The sequence below is a fragment of the Balearica regulorum genome, chromosome 2, assembly GCF_011004875.1.
Source record: "Balearica regulorum gibbericeps isolate bBalReg1 chromosome 2, bBalReg1.pri, whole genome shotgun sequence".
Lineage (NCBI taxonomy): Eukaryota > Metazoa > Chordata > Aves > Gruiformes > Gruidae > Balearica > Balearica regulorum.
The window spans coordinates 150511422-150534337 of record NC_046185.1 but is presented as its reverse complement, the minus strand read 5'-3'; the positions used below and the strand labels follow the sequence as shown (position 1 = coordinate 150534337).

The 22916-nt window shown below is 37.4% G+C and overlaps 1 protein-coding gene across 3 annotated transcripts in view; it reads left to right on the top strand.

The window, feature by feature from the left end:
• Positions 1-22916, top strand: part of MPP7 (MAGUK p55 scaffold protein 7) — a 156160-nt gene that overhangs the window by 122276 nt on the left and 10968 nt on the right. For all 3 annotated transcript variants that reach the window (XM_075746408.1, XM_075746407.1, XM_075746409.1), the window contains one exon: positions 16190-16360. In XM_075746408.1, coding sequence (XP_075602523.1) covers positions 16190-16360 — 171 coding nt within the window. The remainder of the gene's footprint in view (positions 1-16189; positions 16361-22916) is intronic.

The following is a 22916-nucleotide window of genomic DNA, read 5'->3' as shown; positions in this document are numbered from 1 at the left end:
TGGGTACATGCCTTTGTTTTTAATAGGGAGAATCAAGGAGAAATATTCTATTTTCTTGGATACTCAGAAAATGTGAGTTAACTCTGGTTCCTTAGGTGGGCTTCCAGGGTCGTGGTGTCCTTCTACTTGAAAATGAATCTAAAAATTAGTCAAAATTGTGTAATGTAAGAGAAGTATCCTACAACTTCTTTTTCTCCTCTCTTCTCAAGCCAGTTCTGGAACTGGGAAGGATTGTTGTATTTGTCTTGAAAAAGAGCTAAGTCAATAAGTGTATTTACAGTCACATTAACATCCATCAGGATTTGATTTGATAATTAAGAATGTTTCAAAACCTGCAAGGAACTAGGCTGGATTACTTTTGGGAAGCCTTCTTTCTGTTTTCCACTTTGAATTTTTTACTCTTTTCAGCATAGCAGTGCATGTTGTGTAAAGTTGTTAATCTGTACACATATTTGTGTATCATAAATTTGGAAGCAAAATAAAAGTGGACTTTTTGGTGATGCTTGTATGTATAAAGGTATCAAGGAAAGAGAATAGAGTATGCTTTCCACAGAACTTTTTCAGGAAGAATTATTTGCACTGCAAAAAACCAGAAACCCAACCTTGTTCTAAATTATTAAAAGGAACAGTTTATAATGGAAATGCCAATTCTTAGTTTCACTTTAATGGCCCAGTCAACCGTTTCATGTGTAAAGTGAATCTAAGTACAAGTAAATACTTTAGCTATGTGGAAGATACATTTGCACGCCTCTCCCAGCATTGAGCCGTTTTCTTGAAAGACGTAACAGAATCATTCTCACATTGCATCGGTCCAAGTGAAAAGCCTTTAATGTGTCATGTACACTGGAGAAGGGGGCAAAACAGTGTACCCTCCTTATTGAAAGGTAAGTGAAATCATACTTTTTCATTTGCCAGTGGAGAAGGTGTGTAGTTTGATGGTGTCTGGGAGTAAGGTTGCAGGGAACTGGTAATATAGATGGAGCCTACGCTGTCAAGAGATGATTTTAGATTGAAAGGAAGATGCAGAAAAAGTAGGAATAAAGAAATAAAGGCAAAAGCAGGGAAGTGAAATTCCGTATTGAGGATGAAGAAAAGCAGAAAGTATTGCAACAGGGCAATGGAAGAAGAGATGGACAAAAGCTGCCCATAAACCCCAACAGGCAAAACCCCACAGAGGATGGGCTTTGAAATGATTAGATTAACACAGTTAACAGTATTACGCAAGAACTTTACTATAGTTGCTATTTGCACTATAGTTCAGTTGTTTCTTGATTCCTTTTAAATCAAACACTAACATATTTGTTTTGTTAAAGTTTTTGAAATAGTGAATGCAAAAATTACTAATAGGAACCCTGATCTGTTTTGGGTTTTTATTATTGGTAGAAAACCTCAATAAGTTCAACATTAGTATTTGATAAATTTTAAAAGCATGAGATAAGTGGCAATTAGATGTGCTGACCTGCTGGTAAGATTGATAGTATTATTTCCCAGGCTCTGAGTGCAGAAATGATGGAGGAAGAACAAACCTCTCAAGCATTTTCAGCATTCTTCTCAATACTTCACAGGAATGACTTTTCAGCAAAAACAGTGTTGCTTGTGCACTGATGCTATGGGAAAATTCTACTTGGGAAAAATAGGGAAAAAAAGCAGCATAGAAAAGAAAACAGGAAAATGGAATGAAAGCAAAGGAATAGAGATGCATGAGATCGTGTGCGCAGGACTAACCCTCCGCATGCTGGGACAGTGACCGTGCAGCATACATGACGTGGGGTGTGGGAGCTCTGTGGGATGCGGAGGGAGGTCCAGTACGGGTGCCTGGCTGCATGCAAGCAGCTTTTGCTGTGTCTGAGCCTGTGATCCACAGCTGATGCCAGCTCTGCAGAAACCTGCTCACCTGCTATTCCTGAGTAATACTTAACAGCATTCCTGGCTTTAGGAGGTCAGCTTAGCTTGGGCACAACTCTGTAGCCAGAGTTGGCTCTGTGAGTTCTCTTGTCACTGCATCCCGGCTAATTAGGAGTGACATGAGACTCAGTACAGGGAAGAATTCATTTGTTTAATAGTTCCCAGTCTGTTAACTTGCATACGAAGACTGCTCATGCTCTGACTGTAATAGTCACTGCCAACAAACATGGACATTCTTGCACTCATAGCTTGCTTTAATTTGTAGATTAACCACTGATCACCTATTTTTTGAGGGAAAAAAAAGTAGATTTCTTTGAATAACAACCAAATAACTTACTGTTCTGCAGTTATAAACTACAGTAATCTGCCAAGACATTATATTCCTTCAGCATAATCTTGCTTTCACAGCGGTTACTGTGTTTATTCTTACATTATATATGTGTTGTCTCTGGTATGAAAATTACTGGTAACTTTATATTTTATACTAGTGTAGCCTGTAACTTCTGTTAACTTGTGCAGTGCCTGCAACGTGTATATCCATACCCTGCGTGTATAGTTATATATAAATATGTACGTGTACATAGCATATATGACAGAGCTGTTCAGAGATGTCTTTTCCTTGAAAATACATTTGTTCTGTATATTTAATGCTAAATGTAAATGCTTACTGTGGCAAAGCCATCATCATATAGTTTTTCTAGGGCTTAAAACCCATTTTACTTTCAATTTTGATTTACCATATGTGATTGGCATTGTATGAGCAAGAGGAAATATTTAACTGCAGCCAAATGGTGTTCAGTCAAACAAGATGTAACCCAGTTTATCCATAGATGAGTGTCTTGTGAATTGAAGATCGTGTTCTGCCATCAAAAGAATTTAAACAGGCTAAAAGAATGAATGCTTTGTACCACTTCTATTTGAAGACCAAACGTTTAGGATAAATGTATAGTAGGACTCTTTTGCCTGTTAGAATTGCTGCACAATCTTAACTCTGCCTTTCTTCTCAGTATTTTTCCGTGTTCGTATTTGAAATTTGATTGCCCACCTGCAGGTAGTTATGAGTAAAAACAAAAAATAAACCAGACCTACAGAGTTAAATTAGCACGTTAGCATCTTTGTTCAGAAGTCTCCTGTCCTTACAAATATTAACTTCCAACTACTACAGAGAAATTAAGGAAACCTGAAGCTGGATGACATTTGAGTCAAGGTCACATGAGACAGAAGTGGAAATGGATCTCTTGCTCTGTCCTTCACTACAAGACTACTACTCTTCATTTTCCAAATTATCTTGGTAGAGATACTGTTATCTGATGATGTTAAGAGAGGATTGAATTAGATCACCTTAAATTTCCTATAGCATGAACGCATCTGTATTGTTTGATCTACAAAACCCTGCAGGGGTTTTTATAAAAAAATTGCAAAACAGTTTAATTGTCAATTGCTATGTGAGGCTGTTCATCGCTAAAATATCAGAAGCGTTTAGTATGTTCACTGTAATGCAGATCATTGTATGTCACAAGTTCTTGCTTACTAGAGTGAAATAGAATTTAAGGTATAATGTAAGTTGCTTGTGATAAAAAAACTAAAACAGAGCTGTTGGATCTAATTTTAGACTGAGAAACATTTAAATAAGATTCTTTGATGGAAATATTGTTGAAAGTAAGTCAGCAAAAGTTAAAAATTTTAATCATTTGCTGGGCTGTTGCAAGGAGTTGAGGAAGTTCCTGGAGTGGCACTAGTTTTGAGCTTCATAAGTAACATAATTTAGGTGAGGCCCCCAAAATCAAATCTAAATATATTTAAGTTAAAATACATCCAAAAATACAGTGTATGTGATACTGTTTTGCGTTGTTGGAGTTTAGCATATTGGCTACTCTGAAATCTTTCTAAAATTAATAAAAACACCTACTTCCTAAGCTTCCATTGCGCTTGTTTCCTATTTCTTTTTCCCATTTATGTCTTGGTACTGCTTTGTTGTTGTTTCACAAGCCTGTTCCATGACTATTTTCTTTGTAACTTCCTCTCCCTTTTTATCACACTACATTTATTTGATTGTATTTCTTTGTTTCTCAGTTGTTTATTTGTTGCCCTATGTATTTTTTTCACTTGTCACTGCTTTTATTTTCCTGCTTTTGATCAGATTTCCTCCTCTTTAGCCTGTCCTCTTTTAGTCTCTGATTTGTTCCTTTGTGATAAACACTTCTATTTTCCTTTATCTCCCCGCTTTAATTTAGTAAAACTATATAGGCCTGAGAAGATCTACCCCAATTTTCTGTGTCTCTAAACTTTGAAACTGCAGGCATGTATCTGTACATACACACTGCGTGCGTACAGCTGCTTCAGACACACACAGAGCTGTAGTAGTTAGTGGTGAATCACAATACAAAGTTTCCTGGCAAATAACCTCTGGCTTTACTAGGGACAGATAACAGCCCTGGTAAAATTCCTGGTAAAGTTCAAGTTGGGATCTATGTGTTGATGACTGTTTCATAGCTGCGTGAAGCTGTGAAGACCCACTGATTTCCCACATCTTTTCATTATAGGCTGTTATGTTCAACCTTAGGAGTAGCCTGAGAAAGCCAAGAGCAGTATTAAGAAGGAAGATTTTTAACAAAACACAAAAAGCTAAAAACTCCTTCATTTTATCTCAGCGTTAAACCTCAACTTGTAGACATTTTGGCTTGTGCTCTCTGGCATCAGCTGGCTCACTTGGGAATCCTGGTGTCTTTAATTTATAGCGTGGATGGGTAAGACCGTTCCCTTTCCTAGCAGGGGTAGCCCAGTAGCCTGCGTTCCCTTCGGCTCTTCTCAGCCCTGCTGCTGTAGCTCCACCATCTCCCATCCTTGCCGGTCTCCTCCAAAGGTCTGCACTGGTCAGGGTTGAATGAGTGTCTACCTGGGTGTACATACAGACCTCTTTTTCTCCTGGTCCGGTCTTTCATGTTCATAGGTGAGGACTTGTCTATTTCCAATGATACAATACCAAACAGAATACTTTAAAATGCAGAATCACTAGTTAAGTCAAATAACTTTGTTGAACTCAGGAGACTTTTTAGATATATTGACGTGAACTGGTTTTGAGCATTAGTGACTGTTTTTCAGGAGATACGTTTGCAGCTATTGAAAGTCATGGGAATGAAAATATAGAAAAACTTGCCATATGTATCAGAAAGTGTAAGGAGGCTCTCAGCACAGAGAAGGAGAAAGAAACAGTACCTGGAAGCCAGCCAGCCATCCTAGGTCCAGCTTTAGGGTGTTTGTCACTTCAGGAACTGGGAGCTTTTAAGGTCAGGAGAGGAGAAAGGATCCAATGCTGTTACTCCCAACTGAGAAAGCTGTTGGCACATCTAAGGCACCAGATGTGGTCAACCAAGCAGTGCTCACTTTAGAGAACTTTCCAGTTTACTAAAACTGTATGGTCACCTCAAGTATAGAAATAAACTTTAAATAGGATTCAGAGAAGTCTTCCAAATTAGTATTATAAAACATAAGTCCTCAGGGGAAAAAAGGTATGAAGAAATAATTCTGCAAAACAGTGTTCTTCCCCTGGCAGAAAAGACTCTTGTATCCATTTCATGACACGAAATGGGAAAAGCTCTTTTATGTAATCAGATACAGGAGAGTTTTGAGCTCGCCTTTGTTAGGTACATCAGTTACACATGAAAGATTTAAAAATATCTCTTGAATAATTTCTTCACATTCTGAGGAACATCATGCTTCATGGAAACACGTTGAAATATTTATATTTTAGGCATATTTATCCAGATTCCAAAGGAAATTTGAATGAGATGTAGATTGTAAAATCTCTATATAAATCTAGACCTTAGTATATAATATCTTTGTGAACAAAAATTCATTTTTTATATATATATGTATATAAAATGTTGCTTTTCTGTACAAGCCCAAAGATGATTGTAAAAATGTATGTTTTCCACTATCAAGGAGGAAAAATGTATTGACTTCCTATAGGTAAGCAGAAAGACTTAAGTAGTTCTATTATATTAGGATAGTGTCAGAGAAAAAATGACAGAGTACATGAATTCTTTCAGCATTTTTTCAGCTACAACTATAGATGTTAAAAAAAAAAAAAGTAGAGAAAAACCTCTGCAAAACCCAGCTCCAAGAGCAGAAGCAGCTGTTACTGTAAGTGCAGAACAATACTGAGATCATGTTCATGATAGTGATTCTTAGAAATTCTAGGGTAAGGCTAATTAAATGGAATTAACTACCTTTGCATTTAATATCAAAGAGATCTTCCATGACAACCCGGTAAGGTCATTGTTACCAAATGAATAGCGGAAAAATCTCATATAGGAAATTTAAAGTGCACATAATATTTCAATGTCTTTTTAGGTCCTTTTCTAACTGAATGTATTTAAACATGTAAGTTAAAGTCAGTGCTGGTATGTTGGTGTATGCTTCAGTGTAATAGGTGCTACCAAGAGGATTTTAGAGTAGCTTACATAGCTAATTTTCTTCCTATTTATGTAGTATTAAACAATAATACTTTGTTTTTTTGGCTGTTCTAAGATGAGGAAGCGGTTGAATGTGGTAGGTGCATTTTTCTTCTTCAATTTAACTTTTCTTTCTTAAGTTATGTTTTCATTCCATTTAATGATTTCCTTTCCTATTTTTCCTTTGTGCTTCTCAGAGGAAATTGAAGGTACATGTACAAAAGTTTCCCTGCATAGCCCAATAATTTTATTTAGAGAACATGTGTTTAGAATTAAATTGAATATAGTCCAATGTTTCTAAGAGATGTTATACATATAATGCTTTTATATTGCCACCAAATACATTGAATAATTTTTTTTAAAGTAGATAAAAATACCAGAATATTTCTAGTTGCTTCAGGTAAAGATCAGTAATTTGGACTATTGTTTTAAACTGCTTTCTCTCTCTTTCTTGAACTTTTGGAAGATATGTATAGAAAAGTAGTATCATAAAATAATATTAGTAAAACTTGGGTGGGCTGGGTTGGAAAGAGATTGTTCCAACTTAATTATGTGGCCGTGAGAGGTCTTCCCTTTCTAATTAATACTGACAAAGTATTTCTGTGAGATGGTAGAAAGTTCATCCGTGTAGTATCACCTTTACTGTCTTCCCTCTGAGTGTAGCAGGTTACTGTTATGCTTGCAGCATATGTTAAAGTAATAGCAGCTGATCTCTTGTATTTTATTTTTTTTTAACTTGAGAGGCCTTTGTTTATAAAGGCATTAGAAATTGTAGCTCATAGTTTTGATCAAAGAGCCTCTGGCATGTAAAAATATACATTATAGCTATTTTATATCAAATGAGAGGATGTGTTTTTAATCAAAAACCTTTCTGTCTAATCCAGTGAGCCAAAACTTAAAGCTAAAGTCTGATAATGTATAATTTACAAAAAAAGCTTGATTTACATCAAATACATTTTGCTTTCTTTTAAGTGGCATCATATTTTCTATTAACTGATAAAGTGTGAATAATACAGTGTTAGAACTCTTTTTAGAATGTTTGCTGTCATCACAATTTTTGCTTGGAAAGGTAAAAAGATCAGTGTGCATGCTGCAAAATTCCAGAATATCTCCAGCTAAAATATAAAACAATAAATGTTGTTTTATGTTTTTAAGAAAATGGCTTATTGAAGGCTTTTTAATGCTATGCTTTGTACAGTTGTCATTTTTTAAGTAATTTCTTCTGTATTTTTTGCTGGGCTTCTAACTATTCTGCTTTATTTCTTGGCTCTTATTCTGTATGCTTTTACACTTCGTCCAGAAGATGCTGAATGTGCTGGTCACAACAGTGGATCCTATCTAGGTGAGCAATTGGTTACAAAAGACAATTTCTTCCTTTCTTTCAGCTGCTTTTCCCTGGAACTACTGTGTCCACTTTGCTTTTGGGGGTAATCTGCCTACAAATGTCCTTACTCTGCATGAGAAAAGCATGAATATTAAGGTTTTAAAAATGGCTCATTGGATTTGACATAAAGGATTTATGTAGTGTATGCCTTTATCTGGTTAAACATAAGCTACTAAAATGCTGGTTTGATTTTTAAGTCAAAAATAAAATATATATATATAGATTTGGGAAAAATATTGGCTTTTAAAATACATTAAGTAAGCAATGTGTTTAATGAAACAAAGGTTACTGTATCGTGAAAAGTATGAGTAAGTCTTTAAAGACACACTTTCAAGGTTTTATCAGTTTTGCTTACACTTTCTTTGTACACGTCTATCTAACAATTTTGGGAGGATTCAGTGAGAGTACAAAGCAAATTTGCAGGCACCGGTTCTTTTTCCACATTACAAAATAAAATAAATCATAACAACTCAATAGCTTAAATTCAGCTTTAAAGCTTGTCTGGGCTCCATGTATCATTGTGGGGATGGGGGAAGAGGGGGGGGAAGATGAGGGGAAGAAGTCCTTTGGCTTCAGCTTCAAGATTCCAAATTTCAAACAAAAGTAACATTTAAAAAAGGTGAATGTTCCATGATATGTTTCAACTTTTTAATTTGTGCCATTTTAAAAGCTATGTAAAAATATTTTAGTTGAAATTGTCCAGAATTCCTGCCAGCTGAAGGCTGGCTGGAGTGGATTCTGTGGCAACCAGCCCTTTTCCCAAGGCTTTCATCCTCCTACTACAAGCGGAATGGGAAGAAACTTGTCAAAAGTGCTTTAATACATCCAAGCCACTGGGCTCACTGAAACGCCCTACACCAGTACTGTAAATTAAGAGATGGTTTTCATATTGCAGTGTACTGTTTTTAAATGTGGTATATAAACTACGAACACACAAACTATATAACTGAAAGACTGTTGACCTTTTTCCAAAACTTTCACGTAGTATAATGTCATCAGGTATTTGTGGAACTAGTGATCGCCTGACCATGCTGAAAATAAACTTCTTACCTTTGTTAGTTGATTAAATTAATGTTGAATCACAATTGTATTGAGAGATTGAAGTATGCTTGGAAAATGATACTTCGGATGTGATTCCAGGTGAACTGTATTTTCCTTATGAAATCTTCTCTTTGAAACAGAAAAGACCTCCCCTCCTATCTTTTCTTTCTGTCTGCAAATTCTGAAGATGAGACTATGGTGGTTTTGCAATCAGATCTTAGTGGGCTGATGCTTTATTGGAGAATGAAGGTGGCAAAACAGAATCCACCTCTTCTTAGTGCTGTAGCCCTTTCAGTGAAATATTTTGGTCTATGGTTACCAAAAAGGCTTGGTCATCGGGAAAGAAATGTCTTGTAGAAGAAGCTACTGTTGTCCCAGATGCAAAAAACAAAAAATCAAGATGAGGTGTAGTTTATTTAGGCAAAACTTTACAAAAATTATTGGAGAAATACTGTGCAGTGCAGACAATTGTTTATCTCTTGAGAGCTTCCATGCAGTGGAGTGCTGCCATCGGTCCAGAGATGGTACCTTCAGCGCTCTCATGTGCGTCTGTGCTATTGGAAGTGATTTGTCGGAGAGGAGAACGAGATGATGGAACGACATGGAGAAAAAGGCTTGTCTAAGGTTAGGACCAGTTTTGGGGTAAGGACACAAGTATATTAACTGGTTGTGAATAGCTAGCTATTTGGTTTAGAAATTAGAGATTCCTTGGAGCTCTCCACTAAGAATCATTCATTAAAAATTATCCTCTCAAGATCAAGCAGGTAGGCTTTTGAAAGTTGATGTTCTTTTGCATATGGTAACAGGACACGGTGATTTGTAGTTTAAACTGTCTCATACACTCCAGCATCTCCTTGTTTCACAAACCATTAGGAGCCCAATGCTGTTCAGACACGTTTAGGGTTGCTTTTCTCCTAAAATTTTTTTTAGTTGTATTTTCTCAAGGAACAAACTGCTGTGGAGCAACTTCTTGGACTGGACAGATGCGACCACCTAAAGTGTAAGAATTTGAACAAAACCATTGACCAGCTGCAGGGACGACACAAAACTCTTACCTATGTGCTGTGCAAGGTATAAAACTCAGCCTATAAGGTACAAGAGTTCTAGGCAAAGACACTTTGTAAACCCTCTGTGAGGTACATGGGAGCCAGTATCATATCTAAGTGCTGCAGTCCACTTTCCTGTGTAGGAGGAGCCTCTTTCTTTTTCATTGGTCTGATTATATATTCCTTCAATCCCAAGGGTAGTGGAGGCCTTCAAAGATACTTTTTTTTTCCTGCCTGTTGCTTTTTTTTGGAAAGTGGGAAAACAAATATGTCTCATTTTTGAAAACAGCTTATTCTGAATGCTCACCTGTGTTTTGCAGTCCTGGTTTTTGGAGGGAATCCTGATCATCTCAGTTTTTCAGAATGTGCATGTTCTTGAAAGATGATAAACATCTATGGCACTCCTTGATTACTAAGTAACTAAGAATTTCTAAGCAAGTCTCTTCATTATTATAACATAAAGTCTTGATTAAACATAGTACACTGAAAACAAAACCTAAAACATTGTCACTGAAGGACATGGGTCACAACAAGAAGTTCAGGGTGTTTTAGTGACACCAGAGTAACTGCTTGTCTATATGTTGTTGTATTGGGTTTGTATTACAAGAGCAAGGCTGTCTGAATTAGCTTAACCATTGATGAAGGAGTTGACCTGTATAACCTTATATGTATTCACCCATATAGAGAGTTTGTATGACATAAGTTGAAGTATGGTAAAACGTTTGTGTGTCTAAATTCTAGAAACAGTTTTCAAACTATAGATACACCAGTTACTTCATAGAATCATAGATTCATAGAATGGTTTGGGTTGGAAAGGACCTTCAAGATCATCTCGTTCCAACCCCCTTGCCATGGGTGGGGACACCGTCCACTAGACCAGCTTGCCCAAAGCCCCATCCAACCTGGCCTTGAACACTGCCAGGGAGGGAGCATCTACAACCTCTCTGGGCAACCTGTTCCAGTGCCTCACTACCCTCATAGAGAAGAATTTTTTTCTATTATCTAATCTAAAGCTACCCTCCTTCAACTTATGGCCATTACCCCTTGTCCTATCACTACATTTGTAAACAGTCCCTCTTCCTGAAACAAAAAATAGTAAGTCATGTTTCATGTTGCTTTTGATAGTGTGTAATCACATCAAGTGATCTACAAGAATTCTAATATCAATTAATGACTTTTCAGTTGATTGTATGGCTTGTTACGGGTTTAGAGCTCTCTATTTGTTGGCATTTCAATCTGTGAACCAGGATATTCTGTGAACATCTGACCTTCTCTGAAAGGACACGTACTTTAGACACACATGAAGTGGTCATGAAGAGCAACAGAAGAGGCAGCTTTCAGAAAGCAGAATGTCTGTATCATTTGGGGTCAGATTTTTCATGTCCAAGGTTATGTTACTATTAATTTTGAACCTTCCTCTCTAAAGTGACTCAGATAAATTTCATGATTTTTAACCAAATTCTAATATTTAAGTTACAATATAGTATTGTGTGTTTCTGCAATAATTTCCTGAGGAATTGCTGGGGAGAACATTAGGAGTTTGCCTTTGCCAAGCTTAAATTCTAGTTACATTACTTGAACCTTTATGAACATACAGTAAATATAGATGAATATCATCTGTTTACTATTCTCAATTTTGTCTTAAAAACCCAGACATAATCTAAATTTTTATTAACCCTGTCTAAATGTGCAAGCTGGGAATCAGTCCAGAAGCAAGCAGAGTACCAAGTCTGCTCTGTGTTTGTGCAGTTCCTGTGTAACAATAGAAATGCTCGGTATACAAGCCAGTATAAAACATATTCCTAATATTTTTTGGGGAAAAAAAATCCAGAAATATCTTGTAAAAATATTGTATTCGTACAAACCTAGATAATGACTGTGATACCAAATTTACTTTTGTCAGTAATATGAATACAAAAAGTACTTGCAAATGCATTTAGAAATAAACAGCGTTTGTTCACTGTAAATTCTGTAAGATTAGACAAAATTCAGCGAAGAATATACATAATTTAAACACATACTTAAGCACTTGTTTTAATGAATGAAAATGAACAAAAACGTGTGAGTGGGGCCTTTCTGTTGAATTTAAGTTATAATATTTCCTGTTAGTGTAATTTCTCTGAATTTGAGAAATTAGCTTTCTACATTCATGAATATATTTGGATTTAAATTCACACAACATAATCACAATCTGTTGTTCACTTCTTCTTTAGAATTATATAATTAAATCTAAATAAGCACAACTTTATACATCAGCATCCTTTTAAAGTATTTTAGGGGAGAGAGTTTCATGCATTGCCTGGTTTTAGTTTGGATTTCTCTAAGTAGATGTAAGGATGGTGTTCTGAGATGACCAAATGTATATTGCTAGTGGTTAACAGAATAATCACACTTTTCTGCTAGGGATTTTTTCATTCTTTTTCTTAAAGATTTAAGTAGTTTCTCTTGGATTGTTGTTGGGCCTTAATTAAGCTTAGTAGTAGTAGTGCCTTTTGATTTTTATTTCATGTTGAGAAGTGTTACAAAGTTTGGATACATTTGTAGTTTGAGAACATTTGTTCTTCATATTTTCTTCCCAGCGGCTGTTCTTATTTCACCAAACTGTTACATTCCAGCAGTAGTTTATGGGTTTGCATGTTCACTGAGCTTCTAGTCATGTAGCTGAAACCAGTGAGCTGGTGCAAACTTCTCAATGTTCAGAATTTTATGTAGCTTTAGTGACAGAATTTTCCCCTTTTATTTTATAGTCTGAATACTTGGCAACTAAGTTTAATCTCTGCTGATATCCATATTCCACAGACAGTGTAGCCTGCAGCTCCTTTCATATTCATTGAGGTTTATATTATCAAATATTCTGGGCAAGCATTTTTTTTTCCCTCTGTTCTTTATAGGAATTTACTTTTAAGCTTAATCATTTTATAAAAACTTTATTTTTCTATTGCCTCTCAGGATTGCCTCAGGATGTTTTGGTAGTGATTTTCACTATGTTTTTAGTAATGCTCTATTGTTAATTTAAATACATGACGTTTTTTTCATTTTTCCTAAACTTTAAAATATGCAAACATTAGCAGAATATTTATTGCTTGTTCATAAATGGTTTTATTCTTTGCAAGTATGATGATGTTGCAGTTCAGTTTAATCTTTCTGCACAGTCATAGCTGCCCAACTTATAATGCAATTATAAATGCAGAGTTCAATAAGAAATATTTATTAACGGCTCTTTATAAAAGAGCCTCTGAAGGTCACAGTAAAGTTAAGCCACATATGTGAGGATATAGAATGGCAGATGTGAGAGACGGAGAATCATGTTTCCAGGAATGCAGTAGCAGTATCATAAAAATGTTGGATATATTTGAAACAGTCTCATCTTGTCTCTCTGTAGTGTACGTTTTCCTTGGTTTTGAAAGCTACTTAAAGCAAGCGTTCTTGGGTTTCTCTAGAGGGCTATTCAGATAGGCTTTGAGGAACATTTGAAACTACTTTCAAATTGACAATAGACTTAAAGCGACAAAGCAATCAGCATATCACAGGGTTTAAATATTCATTAGCTTTACAGAGCGTCTTCAGCAGCACACTGCAGAGAAATCAGCCATGCTGGAAATTTATTATCTCTGGTTCCCATGTTTGGTTTTTTTAATCAATATAGTAGCTTTTTTGTGAAGTCTAAGTCCTAGGTGAACTTGTTATTGAACCTTCTTAAAATACAGGACAGTATTACTGTTTTCATTTTACCAGTGAGTTTCAGTCACAGAAATATCAAATGTTGTCAAGGATATCAAGGTATCGAGGAAATCCATGTTAGCAGTGGAATCGTGTCACCCCAGTCTTTGTGATGCCTTATATGCAGCCTCTGAAAGTGACAAGGGACGAATCAGCCTGAAGACAGCGCTGAAAGATTTTCCTCCTCCTTCTCCCTTTTGACACACACACACAAAAAAAAGAATCTGTTTTGGTTTATTCTTTTTTTACTCTTTTAAAAAAAGAAGGAATGAAAATTCTTAAATAACCCACCACCTGGTAGTTTGGTAATGAAATCTGAATGAAGTGTATGAAGAAAAGAGAAACAAGTTACAATGGTTGTCTTAAACCTAACAGCATTGAATATTGAATTGATATGAAGATTTTGCAAAAAGGATATTTTTCCTAAAGATTCCACAGTTGGACAGTTGGACATTTAAGCTGAGGTTAAGAAGCTGTTGGTAACGGCACTACGAGACAGCTACTCAGAGGTTCAGAGCTCTTGATATTTGTAAGGTCAACACCAAACTGGAATGGAGACTATTGGTTTAGTTTCATTTCATCTCTACCCTTGTTTTTTACCTTCTCCAGATATGTGGACTTCGATTTTTGTGACAAAGCTCTTTATTCTGTCAACCATTTAATAGCAAATGGTAAAGAATTATTCTTTTTCTTTTTTTTTTTTTCCTTCTCTTTCCATAAAATGATTATACAGAACAATTTTCAGCTTGTTTTTAAGGCAACCAATTTTTTTTTTTCTTTTAATCTGGAGCCTTTTAGATTAGGATTTAGGAAACTTTAAATGCACTTCATGTGTCTGTATTGCTAACATTACTTTTAACCTTTCTTTATATCATTGTCTGTACAGTTAGGTGTAGTTATGTAGCAAGAAAACATCGTCGTGTCACAACAGACTTCATCCTAGAGCAGACAAGATCTCCTGAGCCCTCTCTTGGGTGTGTATGCTCACAGCTGTCAGCTCCGACTAGGCTTTTCTGACTGCAGGCACTTCAGTGTTAGTGTTCTGCTAATTCACTTTATTTCATTATGTTTTCATATCTTATATTTTGGTCCCTTTTTTGTCCCTGCCCATGTCCTTCTCAGTCTAGACAATACTGTAGCTCTTAAAAATGTCATTAGCCTTTTCTGTGGATGCTAGCTTATCCTTTTTTTTCATTGATTTTCATTTTACTTATTCATATTTTTAATATGGATGGATTGGCATCACTATTCTCAATGAATTTTTTCTTCCCATCTTGTGTGTATGCATGTGTTGTAGATTCCCATAGGTATAGGGCCTCACATCAGTAAAATAACTTGGTTAACATCCTCTGTGATCCAGGTTCTGCAAAGATTTTTGCTAAGTGGAACTGTGTGTGTGCAAAATGCTAAGCCTGTAGCTAAGCCTCGCAGGATTTCGCTTCAGGTATTGTTCTAAATATTTGCAGAACTGAGTCTTGAACCTTTGAAGAAAAAATTGTAATATGATTACTTCTCAAACACCTAAACGTAAGTGCTGTTACAAGTTCATGAAAACATATTGCTGAAAAATCTGGGTTCACCAGAAGTTTACACATGTTTACTGTCCTATGAAATGTTCTGGGGGAAGGAAAAAAAAAAAAGTGTTGGGATTTTTCGAGTATTAAAAGTGTAGTTTGTGTTTTACTTTATTACCCCCAAATAATGAAATTAGCTTTGCAGTCCTCCTTTGCAGTCCTTCCTATAGTTCCTTCTAGAACAAAAGTGGTGCCACAGAGATACCACTAAAATGTAATATAATGCAATGTAAAGGATTTATTTGAAAAACTGTAAGGTAATCATGAACAGAGGAGTAAGTTTTTAACATACATGTAGAAGGGGGTTTTTTTGTGCTGTTCTGATGAAAATGCTTATGGTTATCTCCTTTGAGAGTACTTAAAAGCTATGTGAAATTTCCAGTCTTCTAGATAGGCACTGTAGATGTCACACTGTTGATGCAATTGTAAATGCAAATTTAATAGGAATATTAACTTTTAATTTCATGCTAACATATGCATAACATGGGTACTGTGTTGTCCAAGATGCTTCATAGCGTTTAGGAATTTAACTAAGTGTTTGGTTTTAAATATCTTTGGGAAAGGTTTTGTGTGCCTTTTTTTATGCTATCAGCATGGAGCTAAGCACAAAAAATTCTTCAAGGAGTTAATTCTCATTAACCCTTTCAACCACCAGATGTGTTTCTACCATATGTTGTATTTGATGACTGTGTGTCATGGTGATTTAGTAGAAATGCAGTTAAGTGTGGTACAAGAGTCCATATTGCATGAATTTCCTTGTGTATATATACTAATGTATAAGATACTCAAATTATCTAAATATGTTAACAACTTCTCGTAATTATATTTTACAGCTTGTTGTTGCAACTGTTACGATTTTATTGGTAATCTTAATTTTGCAGATTAAATAGGCACCTGATATAGTTTAAAATTGGGGGAAAATGTCATTCTAATGATGTGGCTTATTAAACATATAATCCATTTTTTATTCCATGAACAAATCCTCAAATGTTTGGAAGAGACTGTTTTCAAATATTTTGAGAAGACTTATTTTCTTACTTTGAAAAAATCCTGTTCTTATTGCAGCTGGTTTTAGAAGAAGCTTTCGTCTTAGCAGAAAAGATAAAAAAACCAACAAATCTATGTATGAGTGCAAGAAGAGTGATCAGTATGATACAGCAGATATCCCAACATATGAAGAAGTTGCAAAATATAGACGACAACCTAATGACAAATACAGGCTTGTAGTTCTGGTTGGTAAGTTGTTTTCTTTATTTTCGACCTGGTAAAACAGAGGACTGGTGGTTAGCACAATGTTTACCACAAAATCTTTCAGATTGAAAGGGATCTCAGGAGGTCACCTGGTCCTTCCTCCCACTCAGCGGGATTAACACTGAATTCAGATCAGGTTGCTGATGACAAGAACTTTGGGAATTTGTCTTCCCACTGTGTCCTCTCTTGTCTTCCCATCATGCACCTCAGTAAAGAGATGGCCTCCATCTTCTCAATGAGTATCAAAAGGGTGCTGGTGGGTCCCCCTGAAGCCATCTGTTCTCTGAGCTAGACAAGCCCAGCTCCCTCAGCCTCTCCTCACAGGTCATGTCCTTCAGCTGCTGACCGTCTTGGAGGCCCTGCACTGGCTTTGCTCCAGTTTAACAACGTCTTTCTTGTAGTGCAGGGCCCAGTGTGGACAGAGTATTCCTCACAGGGTCTAACGAGCGCTGAGTAAATGGGAAGAATCATTTCCCTCTATCTACAGGCCAGGCTTTTGCTGATGCAGCCCAGTCTTGTTAGCCTTCATTGCTGACAGCATGTGCTGTCGACTTAGGCTCACTGGCGACCTGGACCCCCAGGTCCTTTTCATCCAAGTTGCTCCGCAGCCTGTACAGCTGTGGGGCTTAGTCTGTCCCAGATGCAGGACTTTGTCCTCATCAAATTTCACAGAAGTTCTTCCAGCCCATGCCTGTAACATATCAAGGTCTCTCTGAATGGAAGCCCTTCCCTTGAGCAAGTCACTTGCATCACACAGTTTGGCGTCTACAAATTTGATGAGGGCCCATTCTGCATCCTCCTCCAGGTTATTGATACAGATGAAACAGAGCATGTCCCAGGGTCTACCCTGGACCTCTGAGGAACTCCACTTGTAAGGAGTTATCCAGTAGAGTACGGACCAATAACTCCTACCCCTTTTCACCTATATAGTAGTCCACCCATCTAGACAGGATGTCCCAACTTGCATATAAGGATGCTTTAGGAGATCATGTTTAAAGCCTTGCTAAAACAAAAGGAGATGACATTAAAGTATAGCTACCATAGTTATTAGTCTGAACCTGGCAGTCAAGCTGTACTAAAGCTCATATGAATTAGGTCAGTGTTCTGCTCTTAGATATTGATCAATATACTTATGTGGAAAAAAGAACAGAATAAATACCCATGGTCAGCCAAGACAGACTATATAAGTGCAAAGCAACAAATCCATCTACTGTGTTAGAATCAGTAAATGGACAAGTAGAGAGAAAGGTGGATGAGAGGTGGACTTCTGTAGGCCAAGAACAGATGTAAACATAGCTGCAGAAGACTCAAAATGTCATCCTTAGCTTTCTGTTCTTTTGTAATCTGTCACTGCCAAAGGTTCCCCACAGCATTCATTATCTACCAAAACGCATTGCCTCAGTCTCCTAAAAAACTGAAAGTACCTGATCTTAAATTTTTCAAAGGTAACCATTGGAGTACCAATGAGTCATGAGTAACCATTACTACCAATGAGTAATGTCTCATTGAGTATTGTTTCTTTTGCAGTAGCACATAGGTTGATGCTTCATTAGTAAAGTTTCCTCCATTCTAAAAGCAGCAGAGCAGAGAAATATGACCCTCTATCAGGGACTGTTACAAACTGTTGAGTAGCTGTGTTTTTATATTGCTCAAATCCAAGGGAACATTAAATTTAGTTTTTAATAAACAGTTTTGTCACTCTCCAGCACTAAAATTCAGCCCCCTACTAGTGTGATCACTGTGAGATTGTGGGCTATGTACAACAAGTAATAACATGGTTGAGTTGATTTTACACTTACATCAACAGAGTGTAGTGCAAAAGTGTGATAAGTAGACTTTTGATAACAAATTGCATATTTCTGATCTAAGGAATACCTAGAGATTTCATTTGATTTTTGTTGTAATAAATCAAATGAAGAAAGTGTGCTTTTGCAGTAACAAAAGCAGTTCAGAAATTTATTGCAGACTTCAGTAATTCTAATGTTTTTCTCTGGATATTAAGAGCAGCTTAAGTCTGGCCAATACCATAAAAATGTCTTGGGCAAAATGTGGAAAAACTAGCAGACCTAAGCAATGCAGGTACAGTAGGAGTGAACACATTTAAACAGCTTTTGTGTGCCAGTAGCAGCGTTCAATATAATCCATCAAATCTAATTTGGATATTAGTACCAGGAAACAAAGGGACAGATAATTAATTTATAGCTGGAATTGGTGGGGGCACTAAATTTCTGTTATTTTACTAGGTCTAAATGTATAATTTACTGTTGGAAGGGTTTTTTAGGTTTTGTTTTGTCCTTTTTTTAGGGGGAGGGAATTTGACAACTTTGAAGTGGAAATTTCTTTTGCCTTCATTTTAAATTGGTCTAGTCTAATTTACAGAACACAAATTGCACACGCAGGAATTTTTAGCACCCTGTAGTGTGATATATACTAGTCTTAGGTTCAGCTACATGTATTAGTTTGTCAAGATTTACCTTGTCTGCAAATGTAGGTTCATGAATAAAGTCCTGCATATCCTTGGGGCTAAAATAACAGATCATCTGAAGCAGTAATGATACAGATGTTTTTGCTGTGCTTTTAGTTGTTATGATGTGATGAGTCTGCTAAACCCAAAATTATCCAATATCATGTCACCAGTCATCTGTGATGAGTTTGCTAAAACCAAAATTATCCAATATCCTGTCACCAGTCATCTTCTGATAACTTACTGTTCGCAGGCTGCCAACAAATCCCTGAAGTCTTCCTTCAAAAACACTGCCTGCATCCCAAGCGTGATACCTTGCAGCCCTATCAGGCACAGGCAGAATATTTTGATATGAAACATATTATTCAGACATTTGAATTTTCATTTCTGTTAATGAGGAAAAAGTCCTGCTCACAAAGGCTTCTGCCTCCTCTGTGAGGAGCAGACTAGCACAAATTTTATTTCCTAAGAGCCAGAATGGATGTGCCGCATACTATGACTTTACAGGGTGTAGTATTAGCTAAGTCAGAGCTTTCTGAAGGGGCAGTGCTAGGGTAAAACAAGATCAGTAGTATCAAACTATGAACATGTCCCCCTGAATGCACGCAGTTATGTGCATGCAGTGTTAATCACCAGAGGCATGCAAAGCCTTTCAGATGCTGTGGTCATCCTTGATGATGTATCTGTCCTAAGTAGGCAAGGACCAGAGGTGTGTAACCATGAAGGAGTAGTTATTACTGGTGTGTGACACAACCAGAAAAGTGTCTCTGTCTCTGAATTAGGTTGTCCTTCTGGTCACCACTGCGAAGAAAAGGAATCTGGGACTGGAAAAGTTCTCTATTGTTATATTACTTACATTTAAAAAAAAAAAAAAAATCCCTCACTTTTGGTTTTATCATGAAGGAGATATGTGGACGCCAGGTCTGTCTGAGAGCAGGGAGGATTAAACGGAAGTGGCTCCTGGCTTTCTACATCTCCTGACTTACCTTTGATATGTATTCAGTAGTGGCTTGCGGAGACTTACTAGATCTACAGCAGTAGTGCAGGCAAATGGCCTGTCGTGGCCATAGTACTTCAAGTAAACTATCTGGACAATGAAGAAAGAGACCTAGAATTGCTGTCTTCATTAAACCTTCCTGGTTGAAGGCATGGGTAGGTCAGCATGGTTCAGCAATTAATACATAGGATGTAACGTATTGCCTAGCCTTGTCCATGAGAACACTGGTATGAACTCACTGATCCTGCTTCTGTGAACAGCAAATCTTGAAGTACATTCCCACTGCTAGTTGTAATTTTTTGTGCTACAATAAATTAGGTTCTGCTTTCCTACCGCTTATCTCATTGAGCCACAGTAGGACATGCATGTGCAGTCATTGCATTATGGTGATCAGTTGTACTAGTAACTGAGCCACAACGCCTCTGTCAAGGCATGTTTTCTACAGGGTCTTTATGATCCCTGCAGGGATGTTGTCACCTAACTCTCAAAATCTTTTCCAAAAGACAGCTTCTTTTTTTTCCCTTTTTTTTCTTTTTCTTTTTTCTTCTTTCAAATAGACTTCTAGGAGCTCAGTATGTATTGGTGGGTGAAGAATGGCCGGTTGGGTTAACCCTCCTGAGACCTGAACTTCCATCAAATGATTTTTTTCAGTTTTCTTCAGATATGTCTGAATGGTGCAAAATTTAATGCAAGTTTTAATGATTGGTGGTTTAATTCTGCAAGCGTCCCTCAATAAGGGGAGGTAGGCACTACAGTCTGTCTGTGCAGGATTCAACTGTTACTTAGTTTATGTGACTCAACATGCAACAGCAAGCAACATAAATGTTCCTTTAAAATAATAAACAAAATATCTCCATATCTGTCCCCATAACTCTAAATATTGCTGCCTGGGGTGATTTATAGTAAACCAAAACTATGCTACAGTCATGGGTCCCACATGCCTGGCATTTTACTGTAAGAATCTGGATTGTCATTTTCAATCCTGATGCTTTTTTTCTCTTCTGGAGTTCAAACCATGTTCAGGTTCATAATTATTAGAAACTGGCATCTTTGTTGCATCAAAATGAAAAGAATATTCAGATTAGAAGTGTACATTACACTCAGGAGATGTGTAAAAACCAGCATAGTGGATGGCATTGCTAATTGGGAATCAGCCTTCCATATGCTACAGCTGTGAGAGTTCTGCCAAGGCAGCACTGAAAAAGAAGAATCTACACCTTCCAGTAGTTAAATTTAAAGATGATTTTTAAATGGTAATCTGGAAGGGGAGGCAGAGTACTAGTGAGGTTGTGGTCTGGAAACAGATGTCATTCTAAGTTTCCCAAGCATCTGTCACAGGAAGCGAAGCCTGGATTCTTTATATATAAATAAAGCTAAAAGCATATTGTTGATTTGGCAGCATGTAGACAGAAGAAATAATATTCATGCAGATTTGATGGGGCAAATTTTTTGCTTGATAGGAATACAATTATTTTTATTTTTTTTTACTTGAATGCCACTTGTTTCATTCTACTTTGCTAGGATATATTGAGAATTTTAATTACTTTTCCTATAAAAATCCGTATTTGCCTTAAGTAGCTATAATATTAAAAAAGGAAAAAAAATTTTTTTTTAAATAAGAACAAAAGTAATGCCATTATCTACATGACACATTGCTTTCCTCTGCAGACATGCACCAGTAGAGGCTGCTGTACACCGTATTAAATAAACATTTATACATACTGATAGATTAATTTACAGGCAGGTCAGAGATGGAACTTGAAATGTAGTTGTGTGTTTAACTTATGTAAACATATAAAAATTATAAATGCAGAAACTCTAAGATTTTACAGAGAGACCATAGTCTGGGGGTAGCAGCAAAGTAGCAGGCATTTGCTTTTCGTCATTATGTGTTTCTCGCTTCAGACAGGGCAGATAGGCATTTTTACAAATAGGCACCTGAAGGTGCTGAAGCATCAGTCTTTGCTTTTGGATACCAGACTTGCACTAATAATTAACCAATATATCACTACTTCATTAAAATGGTTATTAGGTCTTGTACTTCTAATGTCTAAAATGTCTCTGTTAAAAAGCACTCCATGCATAAATGTGTCCCTTTTACTAGAAGAGCAAGAATTTGCCTTAAAACCACATGTATTATCTTTGTATTCTTTGGAATATGGTTCCAATGACTCAGTCTCCTCTGCATTCTGCTGTTGACCTGCTCTGCAGAAACAAAACCACCGTCAGAAACGCTTGAGCAGGCAGAGCTGAGCTCCTGCCGCACACACGACACCAAGGGGCCAGGCAGGCTGGAGTCGCGCGGGCAGGCAGCGGTTGCCCATGGAGCCTTGGAGACCTCACAGGCCAGAGTGTCCTCGCTGAGACATAGAGCACCACCAGCAAATAGCTAAGAATTAGGGACAACGTGAAAAACAAGAGGAATGTCCACTCAGTAGCTTCTAGGACAGCAGTACTCAAATGGAGGTGGAGGAGATGGGTCAAAAAAATTCCGTGCAGTCTTTGTTTCTTCCTGCCATCCTCTTTCCAAGAGTGGTCTCTCTTTGGCAGCCACATGAAGAAGGAGACATTTGCTTTGGACTGGTTCAGACAGCAGGCAGGAGACGAGCATAGAAAATCAACAACAAAGAGAGAAACCCAAACACCCCAAACGGGTTGTGACCCGGGGAGTGCTGCCCTTCCTTCCTCTCCCTGTGCGATGCCACCCTCACACTGTCAAAAAGAGGACGGTGACAGCTACAGCCAGCCAGAGGCCGGGCGGTATTCCCGCTGCAGCCGGGGCTGGAAGGAGCGCAGTGGTCCCAGGGCGTGGGGAGAAGGTGGGAGCAATGCTCCTCGTGGCAGGCTCATGCAGACCAGGGATGCAGCAGCTGGAGGAGGGAGTGAGGAAAAGGCAATGCTGACACTCGGAGTGCAGAGGCATTGGGGGGACTTTGTGCATGCCAGTTGGGGTCCTCCTGTCTGTGAGTTGGGGATACTCTGGCAAAATGAATAGCCAAACCAGTTTTTGTGCTGGCAAGCTGCAGGTTAGGGTGCAGGGCTAAGGATGGGGATAGGCGCATGCTGTGGGTAGCTGCAGT